This window comes from Microplitis mediator, chromosome 2 (assembly GCF_029852145.1).
Source record: "Microplitis mediator isolate UGA2020A chromosome 2, iyMicMedi2.1, whole genome shotgun sequence".
Taxonomy (NCBI): Eukaryota; Metazoa; Arthropoda; class Insecta; order Hymenoptera; family Braconidae; genus Microplitis; species Microplitis mediator.
This window is the reverse complement of record NC_079970.1, coordinates 7770219-7792093: the sequence shown is the minus strand read 5'-3', so window position 1 is coordinate 7792093 and position 21875 is coordinate 7770219. Positions and strand designations below refer to the sequence as shown.

General features: G+C 30.3%; 2 protein-coding genes across 6 annotated transcripts in view; one reads left to right on the top strand and one right to left on the bottom strand.

Annotated features, from left to right (window-relative positions):
* Positions 1–21875, top strand: part of LOC130663895 (fasciclin-3) — a 200416-nt gene that overhangs the window by 61736 nt on the left and 116805 nt on the right. The gene's annotated exons all lie outside the window — the stretch shown is intronic.
* On the bottom strand, positions 6769–7904 carry LOC130663896 (uncharacterized). The gene is made up of 4 exons (XM_057463451.1): positions 7764–7904; positions 7324–7457; positions 7067–7237; positions 6769–6998 (listed from the first exon to the last, which is right to left on the bottom strand). The coding sequence occupies exons 1-4, from the start codon at positions 7863–7865 to the stop codon at positions 6860–6862; spliced, it is 546 nt and encodes a 181-aa protein (XP_057319434.1). The 5' UTR covers positions 7866–7904; the 3' UTR covers positions 6769–6859.

Sequence of the window (21875 nt, the reverse complement as noted above, 5' to 3'; positions counted from 1 at the left end):
CCATCAACTAGATTGTTTCCATATATTTAGTCTTTGTCGTATCAGAAAACATGCATCACATGCGATAAACGAGATAAATTGAGTTACGATGTAAAGTTGTGATAAAAATATAAAAATTTATTATTTTTCTTTTTGAAAAGTTTCGAGCGCTTAAATAACTGCAGCAGTTCGCTCGAGATGATATAATTCAGTAGTTGCGTATAAATATAGAGTAAGTAAGTTGAGTCATTGTCGTCTTGGATATTTTATTTTAATAGAGAACTCTCAAAATGTCGTAAAATTCGGTGACCAAGATTTTTCTTCCGGCGGTGGCAATCTGATGCCATGGCTGCTTCTTATATTATATATCTTCACTCACTTCCACACGATATATAATGTAAGAAAGTACACACATTTCTCCCTGGGGTTCATTCATGAGTTACCATGTTATCGCTCCCAAGTAAAGGATATACCAGAGCTTGAGTCTCGTTGTAGAGTGAGAAAAAAATATAAAAATAAAAAAATAAACGGACCGTCGAGTGAGCGAAAGAAGAAATTGCTCTCGTGAAAAAGATATGAAACGATGAAAAGCACTGGAAATAAATTCTCAGTTCAATCAACTTCTCGAAAAATCTCACTCTGCTATTACCGATGCCATTGTAGTCTCATATTTTTACTCAAAACTACTTTATGATTACAATCATTAAATTGTTTTTTACTTTTTTACTCAGACGTTATTATTATAAATATTTCTTCTTCGGGGTTTTGAAATCTTAATTTTTAAAGTAACATTGTCTTATTAATTATTGTATAGCCTAATTAAATCAGTGAAATTATCTCTTGAATTTTTTATCCAGACATATAATTTTAGCCAAAGTACATTAACCTGGATTCACTGATGAATAATTTTATAGAAAAAATATAATTTTAGAGCCAATATTCAAATATTCAATTATTTTATCTTCACTGAGAGAAAAAATAGCTTTTAGAAACATTTTATTTTCTTCTTACAAGAAATTATGCTGTTCAAATTTTCAATCATATATATTTTTAGTGCAAAAATTTTAAGATTTCATTCAAAATTACTTTCTTAATCGAAAAAACCTGAGTTTAACTTGAGATATCGGCTGGCCAATTTCAAAACACAGTAAGGAACAAATCTTTTAAAATCGAAATTTTAGTATTTTTAGTTCCAGTGGAGTCTTGTGAACATGATTCAATTCATATTTCAAAAATTTTGTTTTTGTCAGTTACTGTGTTTTGAAATTACGCAGCCGATATGCTGATCTCTTTTTCTTTTTGATAATAACTTGAAAAATTTTAATAAAATAATGCGCAATGTACGCAATGACAATTAATTATTTTAGTTCATTCAAAGATTATTTTTTGACTGTAAGGTAAAAGACCCAGTTCCCGATCAGGGAACTAGTATTCGATCACTCATGTATTTGTACAACTATATTTATTAAATTTGACTGAATATAGACATACAAATACATGAGTGATGAAATACTTTTTCCCTGATCTGGTACTGGGTCTCTTACCCCATTAAAATGAAAAATTTTTTTTATATTTTTTCATTAAGAGGGGTCTGAACTTTTTTCTCTATCACACTCTCAAATCAACAAACGGTACTATCCTTGTTGCACTTGCGCAGTAAATGGAAACTTTGCCCACGTTTTTCTTTTAAACAAATTAATGTTTTTCAAAAATCAAAACGTCGTCTGCTAATTTATAGAGTAATGCATCGAGCCTCGTTCTTAGTTTTGCATTTAGAGGTTTAGTTTGAGATAAAAGCGGACAAAAATTACTATAGACTCTCTTCAATTAAAATAAAATATTGAAGGTCCAAAAATAGAGTACTGGCCACAAATGCTACTTCTACTCTATTTATATAAATTTATGCTTAAAAAAAATATCCAGCATTGAAAATTATAAACATAAATAAATTTCATTTAGTGTATGAAAAAAATTCCAATAAATTCATAAGGTTTTTGTAACTTTTGTTACATTGACATCACATATTCATCGGACCTGGTTAATTAACTACTACCTGTATCAATGTATTAATTATAGTAAGCCATTTGAATTAAAACAATATAAAATGGAAAGTGCATAGTGTTATATAGGCTATGAACATTGTTAAATTTTCCAATAATACTACTCGAGATAATTTTTTTTATTTTAACTCAATCGTTTTTAGTTTTATTGTCTAGACAAAAAACCGATACTCGGTTGAACAAAAGGCTTCGATGAATCATGTAGAAATTAAAGTCTACCGCGGATGGATTTTACAATGAATGAAGAATTGAATTGAATTCTATTCTACCGTTGTAATCATTGTGACGTACGAAGGCAAAGGCCTTGTTCATGCCAATCTCTAGTTCTTTTTACTTTCACTCCTTTCCCTCTCCCCCTCCCTCAACATCTACTTCTCTCATTCTTTATTTCTTTTTCATTTTCATTTTCCTTTTTTTATTTTCTTTTTTGTTTTATTCAAACTATACTGGCTGTTTCCATTAGCGTGATTTCCCTTTACTTACTCACTCAACTTATATATTCCCTACAGTAGCATTTTAAAAAAGTTTCACGCGACGATAAGACGCTAAGCGGTAAACTGCGAGACTTGTTAGTCTTACTAATGTGAATATGTTATCTCAGATTTATTAATTTTTACTAAGTACTTTGTACTTTTATTTATTATTCTTTTATTTCTACGCATGCAACTTCTTGTGCATTGATTAACATATATATTTATTTACATAACGTTCATTTTAAGTATGATAGAATTTCTATATTACGTACGTTGTGTAGTAAAAAATAAAAAAAATAGTAATTTTTATAGCATGAAGTAGGTGAGGGTCGATCAGAATGAAAATGCCAAGAAAAAAATTTATTACTAAAAACAAACGTAAATCTTCTTATAAAACAAGACAATAAAATTTTCTTTTTTACTTCAGAGTAAAATAGAGCGGAAAAAAAATTTTTCGAAAAAAGTTCTGAATACCCGAGTCAGAAAACGACTTCGGATTCAAGTCTCAAAGTTCTCAATGAGGTTTTTGAAGATCAATTTAGAATTTGTAGATTGACAACAGTACAGAAAGTTATTCTAGTTTAGTCCTCAAAGTAGTAGTTACGATCAATTTTACCACTTTGAGGACTAAACTGGAATAACATAATCTGGATTAGAGCCTCAAAGTACTCAAAACATACAGGAATAATTTTATCCGCATTTGAACCTCAAAAGTCTCATTCGACGTATTCTCTCCCCTCCCTTTTCTATTCAAAATTTTTCAAAGTCCGAATTATAACTTTTCACTCGTCGAGGATTTTGAGGTCTTAGTTATAATTTAAAATCCATAAATTATTCGTATTCAGACCTCGTAGTTCTCATTGAGGATTTTGAGTACTAAAGTAGAGTTACTTTCTGGGCGCCAAATAAAACATCAAAGAAATTGAAGCTTTTGAGGACTAAACTAGAATTTGTTTTTGACTTGGGCATTTTAAATTTCTGAAAAATAATTATAGAGGTAGTAATTAGAGGTAGAGAATAGTTTTTTTTATTCCAAATTATAAATTTTATAATTTTAAATGTCCGCTAAGAATTTTTGGACTTTTCAAAAAAGTAAATAAATTATTAGTTTTCATGTGATTTCTTGAAAATTCAGTTAATTATTTTTTCCTCACAAGATCATTAAAACGACTTCAAGTATTCGTTTTTTTTCTTTTAACAGAACTCTCTTACAAGTACATAAATAAATTTAATGCTCTACCGGGTTGAAATAATTGCACTAATAGAATAATTGTTATTATTTTCAAACAACAATAATTAAGATTGACTAAATAACAATTATTAGTTTCCATTACAAGTTGTAAAGTATTTTTACTACTGAATAGTAATTTCTCATTTAAATAATGACCTTTTGATAAAAATAGTATTTTTAGAATCGTCAATTATGACTATTATTAACATTTAAGTGTATGGTTTAAATATAGATGCACTTGTATGCTTATACATATTTGTATTTAATGATAAAATTATAAAACATTATGAGGTAAGATATAAAATAGTAAAAATTCAAGGCACGACTGTGCATTGTGCGGCGTCATGAGTATAATCGTAAGTCATGATCATGTCTGCTGTGCAAATGGACTGATCGATCAATGTATCAAGCATCGTCTATAGAGTTTGCAATTTAGCTTAGGACAACGCCTTGCGAAATACACGCCATTACTCTTCGTCGCATATGCAGTGCCAGCGTACATCACAGTTGGAATGTCAAATGAGTCGTCCCTCGAGCAAAATTAATTTAGTAGCTGAATCTATCGGCTGTCTTTTTTCATATTTTTTTTCAACATTCCCATTAGTGACCGCATTGCAATATCTGCCGTGAATGAATTACGATAGACATAGAGTAGAGCGAAAAATTTTTTTTATCAGAACAAAATACTGCCCAAAAAATATATTTCATACTTGACGTATATTTCTTTCACTAAATTTTTTATTTATTCAGCTTTCAGTAAATTTTTACCGCCATTCATTTAATATTTCAATCAATTTTCTTTGACTATTATATTTAATTATTGGGAAAAGTTTTTTGTTTTATCTAATAATTGATGACAGATAAGATTACACTTTAAAACATCATTGACTAAATGTATTTTTAAGTAATCCCATAAGTGTTTAGTACTAAGAGTCTTTAGATTGTGTAGTTCGACGTCATCCAACTGATTAATGAATCGTTCATATATCTTTTTTTTATGATAAAAAACGAATTAGAAAGTTTAGGAACAATTAATAAATAATTGAAATAAATTTTTCAAAAGTTATTTTTGGAACGTTAATTTTTATGTCAATGTTTATTAATATTATTATTGTTGTTGTTTTATTCTCTGGTAATTTGATTACTTGTTTGGATGCATGACGTGCTGCTGGCCGCGTGATGCATAAACGCATACACTCACTCCAAAGTTAGTTAATTAAAATATCTGAAATTTTAACAATGCTCTTACAGTTTTTATGTTTTTATTTTATAAAACTTTTTAATAATCGAAAAATATTTTACTTTTTTTATTATTCTATTTATTTTACATGTTTTATAAAAATACTATAATATAAAGTTTTTATACTTTTATTTTATTTTTATAATTTTCTTCGTTTTATTCCATTATTTATTTTATTATTTTCGAACTCAAGGTTAAGGAAGTATAATAAAAGTTCAAGTAAATATGTACAATCGAATTTTTTTTCCAATATTTATTTATTATTTACTTTTTGCCATCATAATGCAGCCAATTGTTTCATCAAACTTTACCGGTACTCCATTGCACATTTAAACTTCCGCAGTCTTCCAAGAAGTTACGGTTGTAAATATTCAGCCCGTGACTTCATTATTTTTTTCATCTTAGTTTAAAAAATTAATAAGTACGAAATTTATTTATTTATCAACATGAGTATCTCTAGACTAGAATTTTATTTGACTAAAAAAAAAAGTGCCATCCGGCAGCCGGAATATAGAAAGAGATTTCTCACTAAAATAATTAAGAATCCAAATAAAGTCGATAAAAATGATTATTAAATTAAAAGTAAAAATAATCAAATTAAAGCTTCATATTTTATCAGTAAGCAGTCAAATTATATACATTTTTTTCACTTTATTTATTTATTCATTTAGCAATAAACCCAACAGCCATAGCCAATTACAGGGTTACTTTTACATAAAAATACAAAAAACAAAAAAAAATATATTGCGGGCAGAGGATGTGCCTCCAAATAAAACTAAACATAATTTTTAATGTTGCTATATTATATAGTAAAAAAATAATAACAAAATAAAAAAGATAATTTTTCCTTAAACATTTACATAATGATAGATTTAGCGCAGTGAAGTTACTATTTTGCCAAGTGATGCATTTGATAAGCCCGTAGGACTGTCCATTATGTCAATCAATCGTTCCCGCTCACAGAAACGGTTAACAGAAACAGAGATCCGATTTTCAGTGCGTGAAAAACGTTCCGATCTTTAGATAGATTCATATTGAGAAAAATGAGCTTGCACAGAAAAGAAGAATTCTTGACTGAAAGTAAATATTCTTGATTCAAGAAATTTTTTTTGAAAACCTCAATTTTCTCGGACAAAGTAGAAATCTCCTCTGACCACACTGATAAAAGAATTTCTTATAAGAACTTTTTGCAAGACAAACTCTCTTGGCTCAAAAAAATCTTGACTTGGTTCCCGAAAACGTTTATCTTCCAAAATATTTTCTTGACTTGAGATATTTTTTTTTTCTGTGTGGTCTCATGAATCTGAATTTATTCAAGATAGAAGACATCCAAATCGCACTTTTCATTAATTTCAAAATTTGAAATTGCCACCATTTTTTAAATACTTACTCAATTTTTATAATTTTGAAACTTGATCGAGGTAATCGCCCAAAGAATAACTGGTTAAAGTTTCATGAAGAATCATCTGAATATTTCAAACCAATTGTATTTTTGGAACCTACTTGCTCTCTAAAGTTGAATTAGTAAAAACTAGTGAATGTTCACTATCTGTTAGAAAAGTTCACTAATTTATTTTTAGTGAGCGGCTAATTATGATAGATAGTAGCGTAATTTTATGAAAATTTTATCATGAAGATAAATGCAATAATTATATCTCTATGAAATTTATGGAAGAAAAAAAGAGAAATCAATTCGATTTGAAAACTGAATTCATCGGTTGTTGTCTGTTAAAAAATAGATTACTTGTGAAAAAGGATTACAATAATTACAAAAATATCTGTATATAAGTCATCATTACAATTTATTCATTTAAAAATTCAAAAGTCTGGTATATTATGAGAAAACCAAAACAAAGAATTAGTATTTGAAAAAAGTTTAATAGCAGTATTCCGTGTTAACATCTACGAGTTTCGGTATATTGAGACCGAGAACAGCCAATTTATAGTTTATGAATCGTTGCATGTCCCCCCGATTTGGTCTTGGGTTTTTCGAATAGAAAAAGGCGGATTCATCACTAAATAAGTTAATTTAATGATTAGTTTATTAATAATAGAAATTCGTAAATTTAATTAGTCAACTTACTGCATAGTTCCGTTGTTCTCACAGCTCCATACTATTCCATATTGTCGACGATTGTCAGTAAATATATAGCGGTTTACGGACATAGGTCCTGCAACTGGTGTATGGTACACGATCGTGACTCCACTGTCATTGAGCGTTGCCTCAGACACAGATTTTACGTATTCCTTGGTTCTAAATTTTAAAATATGAATAAAATAATGTCTTAATGACATGGAAAAATTTATGATTATTAATAATTATAAAAATTTTATAATTACAATTTTGAATAACTAGTGTAGACAATATTTGATGAACCATATTCGTTAGGTAGATTCCAATATAGTTCAGTACATATCAAAGTAAAATCAGCAACATTACGGCTCGCTTTTTGTAAGTACCATCTTCCAAATATCTAAAAAGAACAATGTATCCTTTAAATTAATATCGAACTTTTCTGTACCTGAAGATCGGAACGTTTTTCACGCAACGAAATTGAAAAATTATATAGTAAAAAAACTACTGGGTGACCAGAATTCAGAAATATTTCGCATATAGATGCTGGTATGTCAGCCGAAAATCTAAGGCCATCCCCATCCCGGAACTACCCCTTAAGCAGTCAAATTATATATTTTTTTCTATTTTCGTTGCGGGATAAACGTTCCGATCTTCAGTTACATGAAATTGTAAGAATATAAGGTTAGATAAAAATGATACATACTTCATTCAAATCTGTTACTTCTCCCTTTACATTTGGGCAAAGTCCAGGTACCGATGCCTGAGATCCAACAATCAAGCAGAGAATAACTGAAGCCACCAACATTTTGCTTGAAGTATTCGATTGGTACTTTCGAAGAATTGATTCTTGTTAATCGATTCCACTGGTATATATATGTATAAATTTCTACTTATCACACACTTGTAAAAACTGTTTTATTTTTTTTATGAAGTGTATAAAGTATGAACCAAAATATAAGTATAACAGCAATATTTGTACTTTAATATTTATTTTAAAAATTTGTGAAAGAAAATATTTTTCGAATTAAAATCAGGTCGTGAAGTTTCAATACATAGAAATGCATCAATTATTTATCTTGAATTCGTAGTGCATACACTTAGAATTTAATGCTTGATCAGAATTATTGAAATTTGATAGCTAACTAATCCTAACTTCGTAGAGTGTTGCGGTGAACATTAACTATTGAAATAGAGATACTTTAATAATCAAAAATAAAAAAAATTGGGAATGGCGGAATATTTTATCTTAAATAATTATTCAGGTTTTTAGAAGTTTTCCCAGGATTTTGCTGAAATAAATTTAAAAATTAATTTTTTCCAATTCGATGTTTTCTCATATTTAAATAAATATTTTAATTTAAGAAATAGCAAATATTGAATGAATTTTGATAAGAATATTTTAGTAACGATTAAGATTAAACTTTAAAGAGGTTAAAGAAACAAAGATAAAGTCAATAAGGAAAAAATTTTAAAAAAATACAAGTTAAGGTTGTTAAAAATTTATAAAAAAATTTGTATGTATATACACGAGAAGGGCAGGCAAAACGGGACCAGTCGGACAAAACGGACCACCCCGAAAAATTTGGTAAAAAATGATTTTTTTTGAGGAATTTTTCAATGGACTCAATGTATTCTGGGCCATAATAAGTATATACGATGACTTCTTCGTTATATTTAAACCTTATATAAGTTATTCATCTTCAACAATTTTGTTTTTCTGACATTTTTACACCGAAAAATTCCCCATAAATTTTACTATGGGTGCATGGTAACACCGGGCTCTAAGAAAACTGATTCAAAATTTACAAGTGTCCCACAGTAAACGTATGCGCAGACTATACGATTGTGGCCTATGCGCATACCTTTACTATGGGACACTTGTAAATTTTGTACCAGTTTTCTTATAGTCCGGTGTTACTATGCACCCATAGTAAAATTTGTTCGGAATTTTTCACAGTGTATATTGATATATACTAACAGTATCGCAAATATTTTTTTTCACTTAGATTAGATATAAGGTAAGAGACCCAGTACCCGATCACTCATGTACTTGTATATCCATATTTACTGAATTTCACTAAATATATCTATATAAATACATGGAGCGATCGGGTACTAGTTTCCTGATCGGCTATTGGGTCTTTTACCTTAAATAATTTTTGTATAGTGATTTTTTTTTAAATAAAGAATAAAAAACTTTTTTTTACTTTTCTGGGAGTGGTCCATTCTTCCCGCCCAGGGAAAAAAAATTTTTTTCTCTGGCAACTGGAAATTTGGTTCATTTATTTCGAATGGAAGTCAAAAAAAAAAAATCCAGCCTATTTGTCCATAAAAACCTATTAACGGTTCCGTATATATGTCCTACCCTTCCCCTATATATGTATAGTGAATATGGTAAAATTCTATAAAAATTATATCATAAATATGAATGCAATATGAATATTTTTATGAAATCTATTAAAAGAGTTGAAATAAATGAAACCAAAGTAGGGAAATGATGTAGATTATTGTTTTTTAAATTAATTAACTAAAGAGCTTTTGTAATACTAGTAATACATTATTATCCCAGCTTCTGGTATAGCAGTACACAATCCGATGTTGAAATTCAACAGTAGCAATGCAACAGTTTGCCAACCGGTATAAAAATAAGTACTCGACCGTTTGTCGAAATAAAAAACATGAAACCCTAGAATTCACGACCAAAAACAAATAAATATATACCGTTAAAAATATATATATTTTTTTCTGGGCATGGTCATTACCGTAAAATTCGGTAGTTAACTGCAGATTTATACTGATTTAACTTTTAAAATTTATTCCTTAATTTATTTTATTTTCCTCTTATATATTTTAAATACAATCATTTGAATTCAATAATCGTGTTATTAATTTTAAATCTCGATGACGTAATCGTTTATTCATTTTATTCTATTGACTCACAATCAGCTTGAGTCATCGTTTTTATTTCATCCAAAGAAAAAAAACATGATGCATATCCGCAAATAATTTATTTAACAATTACTATTTTAAAAAATCTATTTGATTAATAACTACAGATAAATTTATCAATAATATATCACTTATATTATATATAATTGAATATTTTATATCGTATCGTGTTTTCAAGACTTCAATTCCTTTCTATTTTCTCTGACCTCCAAACTTTTACCTACATATTAATAAATAAGCGGACTTTATTTATATAAATAAGAAAGGAAGTAAAGAAAAAAAAAATATATTATCTTCATAAAAGTTATTTATGTTTACTAGCCACGTAAAATTGTTGTTATTGAAAGCTCCAAAAAAATGATAATCATAATAAACCGAAATATCATTTATTACAATTTATCGAAAACAATTTTATGATTAAAAAAAATATTCGTCTCGGTTATTTCCCTCAAATAAGTAAAAATGACTTATTAAGACATAACGTCTTTGGATTTCCTTTTATATTAAGTTAACCATTGTATATGTGGGGTGTGCGTATGGTAACACGTGCGTGTATTTCAGTACGATGATGCACTGGGGAGTGTCTTTGATGTGCTTGAATTGTGGTGTATCGTCATCTGTCCTCATATATACGACGTTTTTAGAAATTTCTTATGGTCTTCTCGTCTTTTAGTCTAGTATATTGTCGTATATATTGTATACTATAGCTGTAGGGTGTCCTCCACGGTTGATAGCTTGCACCAAAGAGGCACAACGCCCCGGACGTTAATGGATGCCGGCGACTCCACCCGGAAGTAGCAAAACGATAATTTTTCGTGGATAATAGTCACACGACAAGCTTAAAATTTATACGCTAAGGTTTACAAAACTATTTTTACTATTTCTATCTTTTTTTTTACAAACAATTTATACATTCACATATATACATAAATATAAGTGACCAACACACCATCATCCACTCGAGTTGTCACAACGAATTTTACCTTTTCCTCTTCACTCTCATTCACGTTTTTTATTTTACTCTTTACTTTTTTTATTCTCCATTCACGTTGTAGTCTCGCTCGTCGTTCGTAACCCCGTGACACCGTGAACATAATTCTTGCCCGTTTCTTTTTTTTTATTTTCCTAATGTCGGATGTTTAATTTGTTTTTTACTTTATATTTTTTTATTCCAAACAACTTTTAAGTCTAATCACTGTGTAATTAATGCTTTGACTATTTATAACTTAACCAAGATTTATTATTTGTCTTCTGAATTTTTTATTATTTTTTTTAATGCTTTTTTACGTTGGCCTGTAACTGAGGGAATTCACGCAAAAGTGTAAGTGTAATTCGCATTTCACATGTAATGGTTATACTGTTGCTTATATGTGCGTTGTCACGCGTTCTCGAACTTAATGCTCCCCGAGGAACATCAACTATGCGCCAGTGCTCACCCTCGCATTGGGATTTGCTTAATCGACTCGCACTTAAACTATCACTCACTCACTCACTCTTTCATATTTTAAATTATTTTATTATTATACATTTGTATGTATATGCATAGAAATATTCATAGATCAGGAAGTCGAAAAAATATTTTTACAACAGGAGAAACATAACACGTACGAGGTGTTTTTCATTGAGAAATTTAACGCTCTCATTCCACTTCCAGTTAATAAAATCATACCCCCTATTATTTTTAACGGTCCACTGCTAAATTATGCAACCCTTATTATTTTTATTAGTCGGGGTGAAAATTATTGTCTCTGTACTCTATTATACACTTAACATTTATCAGGATTTATATGTGTGCATATATATAGATCTTCCTTTATTTTTTTTTTATTTTTATTATCACCATTCCGATTATGAAAATTTGCTCATTCAATTCCTCTATTACTTTTACGCTTTATACTCTCGTGGTTTTTATTGATCGGAGTTTATTTTAAATAGTACGGGGATTTAAGGACCCTCTAGTGTTATGTGGATGAATACTGATAAAACTAAAGTCAAATTTATTTAACAAAGAAAATAAATTTACATTATTAATCATAGGAATGACAGCTAAATAACGCTAAGAAAAAATTTTACTTTTTTTGACTAAAAATACGAGAAATTTTTACTTAACGTCTATATTCAAATAAAATTAGATAAATTTTCATTTTCCATTAATTTTTTTTATCTTCGAACCAAATGAAGTAGAGTAGCAGTCCCAAATATTAACCGAGCTCCAATTAATGACTGAGTACTTGAAGACTCTTAAGGGGGCACTCTAGTCTAGAAGCCCGAATTTCGGGCGTTTTTTGACGCTCAATAAAAAAAAAACAATTAATATTTTTAGTATCCATATTTTTATTATTTTTTTATTGATATCTCAAGAATACATGGAAAAATTTAAAAAAAAAAAATTTTAATTTGAGTTAGTTATGCGCCGTTGATGTAGAGGGGACAAAAAAATGTGTCCACGCCGTCAATATTCCCAACCTCTAATCATCTGTAATAAAAAAAAGTAGATTCTTGATTAGTACTAATGTCAAAATAGTATGAACCATGAAAACTGAAAATAAAAAATTTTCTACTCATAATTTTTAAATTGTGGAATTTAATTTATGAAAAATTTACAACTTATAACTGCATATTTTTCATGAATTAAATACCATAATACAAAAATTTTTAAGTCTTTAAGTACCCAGTCATTAATTGAAGCTCGGTCAATATTTGGCACTGTTACCTTACACGGTAAGAAATGCATGGCGTTCAACACCATGCTAGTATGGTCTCAAGACATACTAAAATAGTATGTGAAATATTCCAAGACAGTATTGTAACGAGTCCCAGAAGTATGGCGTTGTTTACTATACTGTATAGTACTGGAGCTATTGTATTGCTGGTCCTGAGAGCCATACTACAATGCTACTAGTTTTTCCCGCCATAATTTCTGGCGTGTCAATCAATGTATCCTATTGTATTACAACCAAAACTATATAGATGTTAGACTAGGTTTATCGGCCAGAAGCAATGTGGATACGGCAACGCAGTATGGGCCTGACGGCCATATTGACATTGCGGCGTCCGCAACAATTATTGCCAATGTTACTATTCCCGCAATGGTTAAATCATCTATGCATACAATTTTATAACCTATAAAAATCTTCGATACCATACAGTGTGGCGTTCACGCCCATACTAGCATAGTTATATCTGCAAAATATTTCTTACTGCGTACTGTCAGAAAAATTAAAATAAAATTTGTTCTTCATTTACTTGTGAATTAGAGTACGAATAAGTAAAAATATAAAAAAAAAAGTTGACATATACAAATTTCGAGCATCTCAAATCACTGAAAAGAAATTGTAATGGTAATAAATAGTTCAGTCATTTAAAAATAAAAATTTCGGCTATCCCATTTTGCCCGATTTTTACTTAATAAATTTAAAAAATTCGTAAATTACTTACATATTTAAATTAATTCAAATAAAATTGATTTATCGATCTAATAATAATAGTAGTGATAATAATAATAGTTTACACGTTGTTTGATACATTTAATTTATAACCTGTATAATTTTAAAGCCAAGGCGACGAGTGTGTACGAAAATGATTAATAATATACGTCGTTATACAAGAGGATCAACGAGCCATTTAGATTTAATAGACGACGCGGTAACTACTTTCGTATGCGACAGCACTATTTTGCACGAATTTCATGCAAATTTTACCCTTTTTTTTACATAATAAAATTTAACTTCAAGACTTAAATTAAAAAAAATAAAAATTACAATAACCCATAAAATATTATTGATACATTGCATAATACCTTAGAATATATAAAAGAGAAATAATAATAATAATAATAAAAAACGTAGGATCAAGAGATTGAGATATACTCATATATATATATATTTATTAGTATTCGGTACAGTAGCCAGGTTGAGCATTTATGCAGGCAAAATTCCGTGCGTCGATCTCAGCTGCGTAAACAGAATTTACGCAGGATTTAATACGTGGTTACGAACACCAGATGTTACTGACATTGCGGGAAATTTCAAGAGCTACGTAGCAATATATAACACGTTTAGTTAAACAAAGATTAAATAAATAATAAATTATATTAAAAAAATTAAATTTAAAAAAGTTTTATCTTGCAGCCTTTCTTAATTTAAAAACGTCAATTAATAGTGTTATAATTTGGTGGTAAATTTGTAATAAAATACTTGAAAGGTCGTAATAGCGGTATAAAATATGTATAAATAGGGCATATGGAATTCTGAGTACTTGAACCGTGGCGCTGTTAATTGTTGTCGATGTCATCACGCGTATGTCCTCGTAACGCTTCGGGGGCATCCAAATTTTCGCTATTCACGCACGTGCCACATTGTAGAGGATAATAGGGATTGGTTGGGTGTCGAGTGTCAAGTTTTGATGCGATGTGTGCACGCTATGCATTTCCTGTGACCATCGTTGGTAACAACACACGTGATGGCAGCTCGTATATCCTCGAGTTATTATCAAACTCCGTGCTCATCAACTATACATGCATACATGCACACACCGTATCCTTTATGACCTCACGTGAATCATCCCCCGTTATTGCTACGTCTTTTCTTTTATCATCTCCTTAATCCTTTCATCCTTTTGGATGGAAAAAAATTAATTAATACTTAAAGATTAAATTATTATTTTAATTCAACAACTTGAATTATTTTAATGTCGTAAGTAGTAACTGGTACAAAGATATATATAGTACATAGTATGTGTTATGACTAGAGGACACGTAACCATAAATTGCAGCCAATAATATAATTGTCAAGTTATATTGCAATAAAAGCAACTCGGTATCACGCAAAGTATGAGTTATGCTTTAATTTAGCATTTGAGAAAGGCGACGAGGTAGAAAACAATGTCGTTTTCACCGTTGTCCTCAACTCTGTGATTAATGGCCATTAGTCATTAATAATTTGTTTTAAATCTCTTGTAGATTTAAGATTTCATTAAATTTTATAAAATTTAAACAACAAAACAAAGAGGTATAAAATAGTTACGACGTAAATTTCTAATTTGTTGAATAAAAAATTAAAGATAGTTTTCCAAGTAGTTGAGCATCAATACGACCGGAGTTTCGAGCCGTCCTCTGTGTGCAAGATTCTTCGACACTTTATCTCAGGATTAATCAGGACGATAAAACGCAAGAGTTAGTATCTAGAAATCACGATTACTGTAAGAATTTTAAGAGAATAAGGATAAGAAGTAGGATAAGAATAAGTAGTGACAGAGTAAAATATATATGTTTTGTCTGTGATTCAGTGCGCGTCGTGGTAAATTCAAGCCTACAGTATCTACAGTGATGCTGATGCTACTGCTAAAAGACGTATTGCAGAGAAAAGTAATGTAGAGTGTATGTAGAAGTAAGAAGAGATGGAAGTCTTCCGAATCGGGCTAGTGAGTTTCTAAGAGTCTGTAGAGTTTATTTGTTCCCAATGAACAAACGATCAGGATGAAAATGGGCAAGAAAGCTGGAGGAAGAAAGACGGTTAGATTTAATGATGAAAAGAGTAGAACAGTGGAAAAGCGAAATGCCATGTGAGGATGAAACTAAGAGAGTACAGATAAAGTTGAGGATTGTAGAGAAGAGGGGAGGAGAGATAGTGGAAGAAGATGGAGATTCTCGCGTGGCTTCCGGATAAACGTCCGCTCGTTCCACGGTGGCTGGCAGCCGGAACCGCTTCAGGGTGCAAGAGGAAGAGGACTTCCAACCCTATGTCGAGAGATAGGGTTGGGAGAACTTGAATGCATGCTATACTATATACACAGTCTTGTTCTATAATTCTCCCACTTGCTCATCTACCACTCGGTTACTCTGGCACTTTAACTCTCCTAGGTCTCGCTAAGCTTGTACGTTGCCGTCCATACAAAGATAGTTGGATAGTCCTATAACACCCTCACCCACACTCACACTCACCAAATCAGTATATAGTTTGTAGACCAAGTTGGCCTCTATCCTCCGGTAGATCCAAAGATCTAGAGCTACCAACGGATGAGTCAGTATAAATTCAACGAGCCACGACGCTTTGGATAGTTCCTAATTACAATGAAGCGACGTGACTTTGCTGAAACTTGTGGATGTACGCGTTACCCAGAATATCCTTGTCACTAGTATACAATATATGTATCACTAAACGAGTTTCTTTGATATTTTACCGGCAAATATACGGTCCATGTTCTTAACACTGACCAACGAGAACGTTTTAATTTAAAAAAAAAATTATCTTTAAAACCGCAGAATATTTTAATCTTTGGAAATGTTTACTTCCCATAAAGACGTCATTTTTCAGACAATTAATTTTTTTTTTAGCATAAATTTTACAAACATTAAGAATATTTTAACGGGGATTAATTTAATGAGAAAAGTTACAAGTTATAATTTATTAAACTATGTTGAAATTAATTTCAAGTACTTGGACGAGGACGTAAAAAATTATGTCTTACGCATTTTTTATATACGAACTATAATTTTTTGAAAATGAATTTAGCTTTTGGTCGTTAAACTAAAAGTTATTTTTTTTATTTCATTTCAAGCGACAAGAGTTAAAACGCTCGAGTAGTTTATAATTAAATTAGCAATAAATAAATCTAATGAAACGGACAAACAACCCGAAGTAATGAAAATTGATCGAAATAATTGGGCGTTTAGTGTTTTTTCAAAGAGTCTTGGTGATCAGCTATAGCACAGGACGAAATTAAGCTCGGATAGAAGGATCCTGGAAAATCCGATTACGATTAATGGGATTTATCTACACAAACTTGGGTAACTACAGTAACTCTGTGTACACAGAACTCACACATATGATGACGATTATCGGTGGTAGATTGGTAGATTCTACTGTTATTGAGTTTCATATGCGCTATATACAGTGGTACTAATGTGTCACTATAATTCCATTGGGATCTGCTAATAATTCTACAGAATACCCGCGTCTGTATCTTCCCAACGAAGGATAATTACCTCATTAATCTTGAATTTATCAACAATTACGTAATTATCCATCTGTTTATCCTTTGTCTCCATATTATTACACATATGCGTACATAAAAAATTTTAAATTAAAAAAAAAAAAATATAGTCCAGAGCAATTGGTGGAGCGTTCGATAAATAAAGTGTGTGGAATATGCCAAGAATTTCTCACCTTCCATATCACTGGAGTTATACAAGTTTAGAGTGTAGGTCGTGTCTGACGGATTTCAACGCCAGTTGGATAAGGGTTGTAAAGTATAAGGATAAGACTTGGCAAACGTACAACCCTCTTTTGCAAGATATTGCACGTGTTTCGTCGTCTCTTAGCACAGAAAAGGGGAGAAAACTAAACGGGAGTACGGGGGCCAGCTCACACACACACAAGTAGCTGCTGTATTAGATGAGGTGAGGTGAGGTGAGGTGAGGTGGCATAGTAAAGTCTACAGTTGTTATAGTAATAGTTGGGTTGCTTGAGTTCGCACAATGCGGAAGGACAGCCCGTGGTGTGGTGCATTTGCATACCGAGTGCCGTAAAGTGCGAAACTATTGGCGGAAGGGCGTGATCGTAGATCACGGATTACGGGTTTTCTACCTTCCGCGTCACATAAAACCCAACCGAGATCGACGTTAAACCATCGGCAAAATGTCAAATCCTCAACTATATATACACTCCAATGCTAGTCTGATTAATTTATTATTCATCTATTTTTTTATTTACGTTCATCATTTTTTTGTTTTTGTTTTGTAATTTATTTTGGGGGTGGATATAAATTTTTAAAACCCATTATATCATTTTAATGGCGGCAATTAAAATTTTAATGTAATTTTTTTTTATTTTTACTTTTATTAGTTGATTTATATATTTTTTTATGTTTTTCTCTACTCAAAAAATACAATATAAAATGAAAAAAAAAATATATATATATATATATATATATATATATATAACCCTGAGTAACTCGTAGTGGTGATAATTTGCCACGACAGTACGCTCGTAAACATTCACGAGGTGACGGGTGTGCACGGCGCCATCGAGTAAAATGGGGCGGGGAAAGAGGCGAGTTTTATATAAGTGGAATATTACATTGAGTTTTGTGCGTGCATGTATGACAGTGTGTAAATGTATGAGTGAGTGATTGAATGAGAGTGTGTATGCGTGTGTCCTGAATTTCATTCTGAAGCATTCGTGTACTCGGGTGAAACACCCTTTAATTATTATTGGTGTAGTAGTAGGGGATGTCAAAATGAAAGAGGGAAGATATGTATCGAAATATCCGGACGGCGTCGGATCTTTATAGGAACGATGAGTAGAAAGGAGTTGTCTGGACGACGTGGATAAGGTACGAGACGATCGCATTGACATTTTCATGATAATATTGACTCAGTTCAATTTTAAAAATTATTTGTCATTGCGTTTTCCTTGCCATCGGAAATACACTTTTTTTTTCACTAACAAAAAAAAAAAAATAATAAAAAACTAAATCAATATTTATGAAATAAATTTGGTCGAGGGTTCCCTTAATTAATGTTGTCATCAAACTCACAATCATTTTTCATAATTTTTTTTATTTCTAATAAAATAACTGCAAGTTAATCATTCTAACTCGAGTCGAAATTTAAATCGTAGAACGTACTAGACGTTGAAAACGTAAATTCACCCTTTGAAGGTGTAAGTAGCCATAAAAAGGTATTTTAGACGTAATTGACGTACGAAAACGTAAATAAGATTTGCGTAATCGTAGACAAAACCTTTCAAAATTTGCAAGAAAAAAATTACACTGCATCAGAAAAATTTAATTACCAAAAAAATATGTCTAGCAGCCAGAAGACAAGAAACAAAAATTTTCAGCAGCTTTTGAAAAATATTTTGGGCCATGCAGGAGATAACTCTAGACACTATACTCTCTAAACTAGTTCGAGCCATTAGTAGAGTTGCCTCCTGCAAGGCTCTAAATACTTTTCAAAAGCTGCTGAAAATTTTTACTTCTTGCTTTCTGGTTGCTAGATATAGTTTCTGATACAATGTAATTTTTTTATTGCGAGTTTTGAAAGGTTTTGACTACGATTATGCAAATCTTATTTACATTTTCGTACGTCAATTACGTCTAAAATACGTTTTTACATACCTACGCTTCGAAGGTTGAATTTACGTTTTCAGCGTCTAGTATGTTCAATCTACGATTTAAATTTCAACTCGAGTAATGAAGAAATATTATCTAAATAATTATTCAAGCATTTAAATGATTTTTTTGGTCTTGTAAAAATGAATTTTATTGTTGTGTGAAAATGCAGCAGCAGAAAATGAAAAATAATTACAAGAAAACTCAAATAGTCATATTCTGGCATAATAAAAATTTAATAATCTTGAAAACAGAAAAATAATAATTAACGGGAGAAACCATAAACATGATCCAAGTATTGTATTTCTTATCAGAATAATCTCGGTTTAGTTTCTCTTTAGGGGTAGAATGTTAATGGAATTAAATTATAAATTTGTGGCATTAAGAAGGAAGCAATGTATGCCGCAAGAACGAAAAGAGAAGAAGGGGGAGAAGTAGGAGGGGGAGGAGAGGGATAAAGGAGAGAGAGTAAAACTTCCGTGGCCGGATCAGCGGTTGCATGTACGAGTTTCTCTCATGGGGAAGCCTAGTGTACAGATAGCTGAGTACACTAGAGCACACACTTATATGTTGTTGCTTCTTCGTGGTCGAGCTAACAGCACAATGCTAATTATAAAATGTATGGTGATTATTTAACCTGAGCGTGGGTAGTAGTTGTGTGTGCGGGGGAGTAATGCCTGAGTATACTGCTAGAGCTTCTTTTTCTTTTAGTCTCTTTTCGTCTCTTCTCTTCTTTTCTCTTACATTACTACATTATATGCATGTACTTGTATGTAGACCAAGTACGTGTGAGTGCAAACCCACCACTCGTGGGTGTAACGGCCATGAGGGGAATCATTCTACGCCTCCCTCAAGCAATTTTCTAATGGCCCTAGTACTGAACAAAGTGCTTTTACCTGAGAGGGACACTGAAATTAAGTGCTTTATATATTTTATAAACTTTGATGTTTGTCGATAATAAATATGTTCATTTTCCTGTTTTTATAAATATTTTATTTTTATTAAAAAAAAAAAATTTCTCTCCTGTTTAAACGTTTAATTTATTGTACTGAATGTATATGTATCGTTTGGAATAAATGATATTCAATTTATCACTCGCGATAATTTAAATTCTCTGGATTATTTTTTAACATTTGTTTTTAATTAATTAAGTAATTATAATTCATGTCACGTTTCACGTCATTTTAATTAATATATTAATATTTTAAATATTTATATAACGTCTGTATTATAATAATAGTAAATGAGTTTTCAATAATTTTATGTACGACAATATTTATTCAAAAAATTCATAATTTATTTTACATAAATTAAATCATGTTTATATTTTATTAAAAAAAAAAAAAGTTTACGGCATGTAGTTTTTGTTTCCAATTAAAAATTTTTACAACTGTTTTTTTATTCAAGTAAAATTATAATACGATTGAATAATATATTGATTGCTTTTATATAAAATACTCGATAAACTTTTGAAATATTGAAAAAAAATAAAAAAATAATTTATTCCAATTAAATATTTGGAAACAACGAAAAGTTCACTTTTAAATACGTGATATAAATTTAACATGGTACTATAATATGCGATTAAAAAATTCAAATTATTATTTATTTATTTTTCTCGTTAATTTTTTTTTCAAAAGGAGATTTATTTTAATTTTTCATTTCGCATAATAAAATGTATAGAAAAATTTTTTTCCTCATTCATGCTGAGTTTCAATGATTTTATGCTGGAATTATATTAATATCATGAAACTAAAATACAATGAATATAAAAGGGAATGCACGCGGTGAATGAGTACGACGAGTGTACCGAGGAAAATGCGTGAAAACAAAAAAATATGTGCATCCGCTCGTTAATGCCGTGCAACAAAATTTTTTAGCGTTATTTTTATTTTTGTTTTTAGTGCTATTATTTTTTTTTCAAATTTAATTTTTGTTGCAAAGTGATATACCCTTTTTAAATCGAATTTTACTTTTAACTGTGTCGAGAGAAACCATAGAACAGTCGTATCGGGGTAATACAATATATCGACAGGTTACCGAGTTTATAGAGAGCGTTGACCTGTATAGTGGGACACATTGTTGTAAACACCACATAAGCTACTTTTGGATTGAGACCAATGAATATATATAACATTAAATTTAACAATAATGCTATTATTCTTATCCTCAATTTTTTATTTAACATTGTGAGCTTAAATAAAGTATTCGCTTACCTATTTATAACGGGTTTGTAATTTAATATTATATATATTTTATAACCTTCACAGATATTCTATTTCATTAATAAATGTATTAAATTTTTCTATTAAATCATGTAACTGAAGATCGGAACGTTTTTCGCGCAACGAAAATGAAAAAAATTTATGTAATTTGACTGCTTAACAGAGTGAAGTAGGTGATTTCCAAATGAAACATTTTCATAGATAAAGACACAAATTATTAAATAAAATATGTCATTCGATGCGTAAAGTTATTATTTATCTAATGAAATGCTTCTTGTTCGGAAATTTCAGTTTACATCTGAGAACGGCTCATTTGAAATTTCCATTTGTTAATGTAAGTGCAACAAGGACCGTTTTGTTTGTTCATACGTGTGTGAGAAAGAGTATAGATGACATATTGTCCCCTTTCTGGGTAAACCTCGTAACTACTTTTTTTTTTTCATAATTAAAATTATGAGTGAAAAACATTCTTTAGTACTGCAATTGAGTAAAAAATGCTTCAAATTTTAATAGTTATAACATAATGT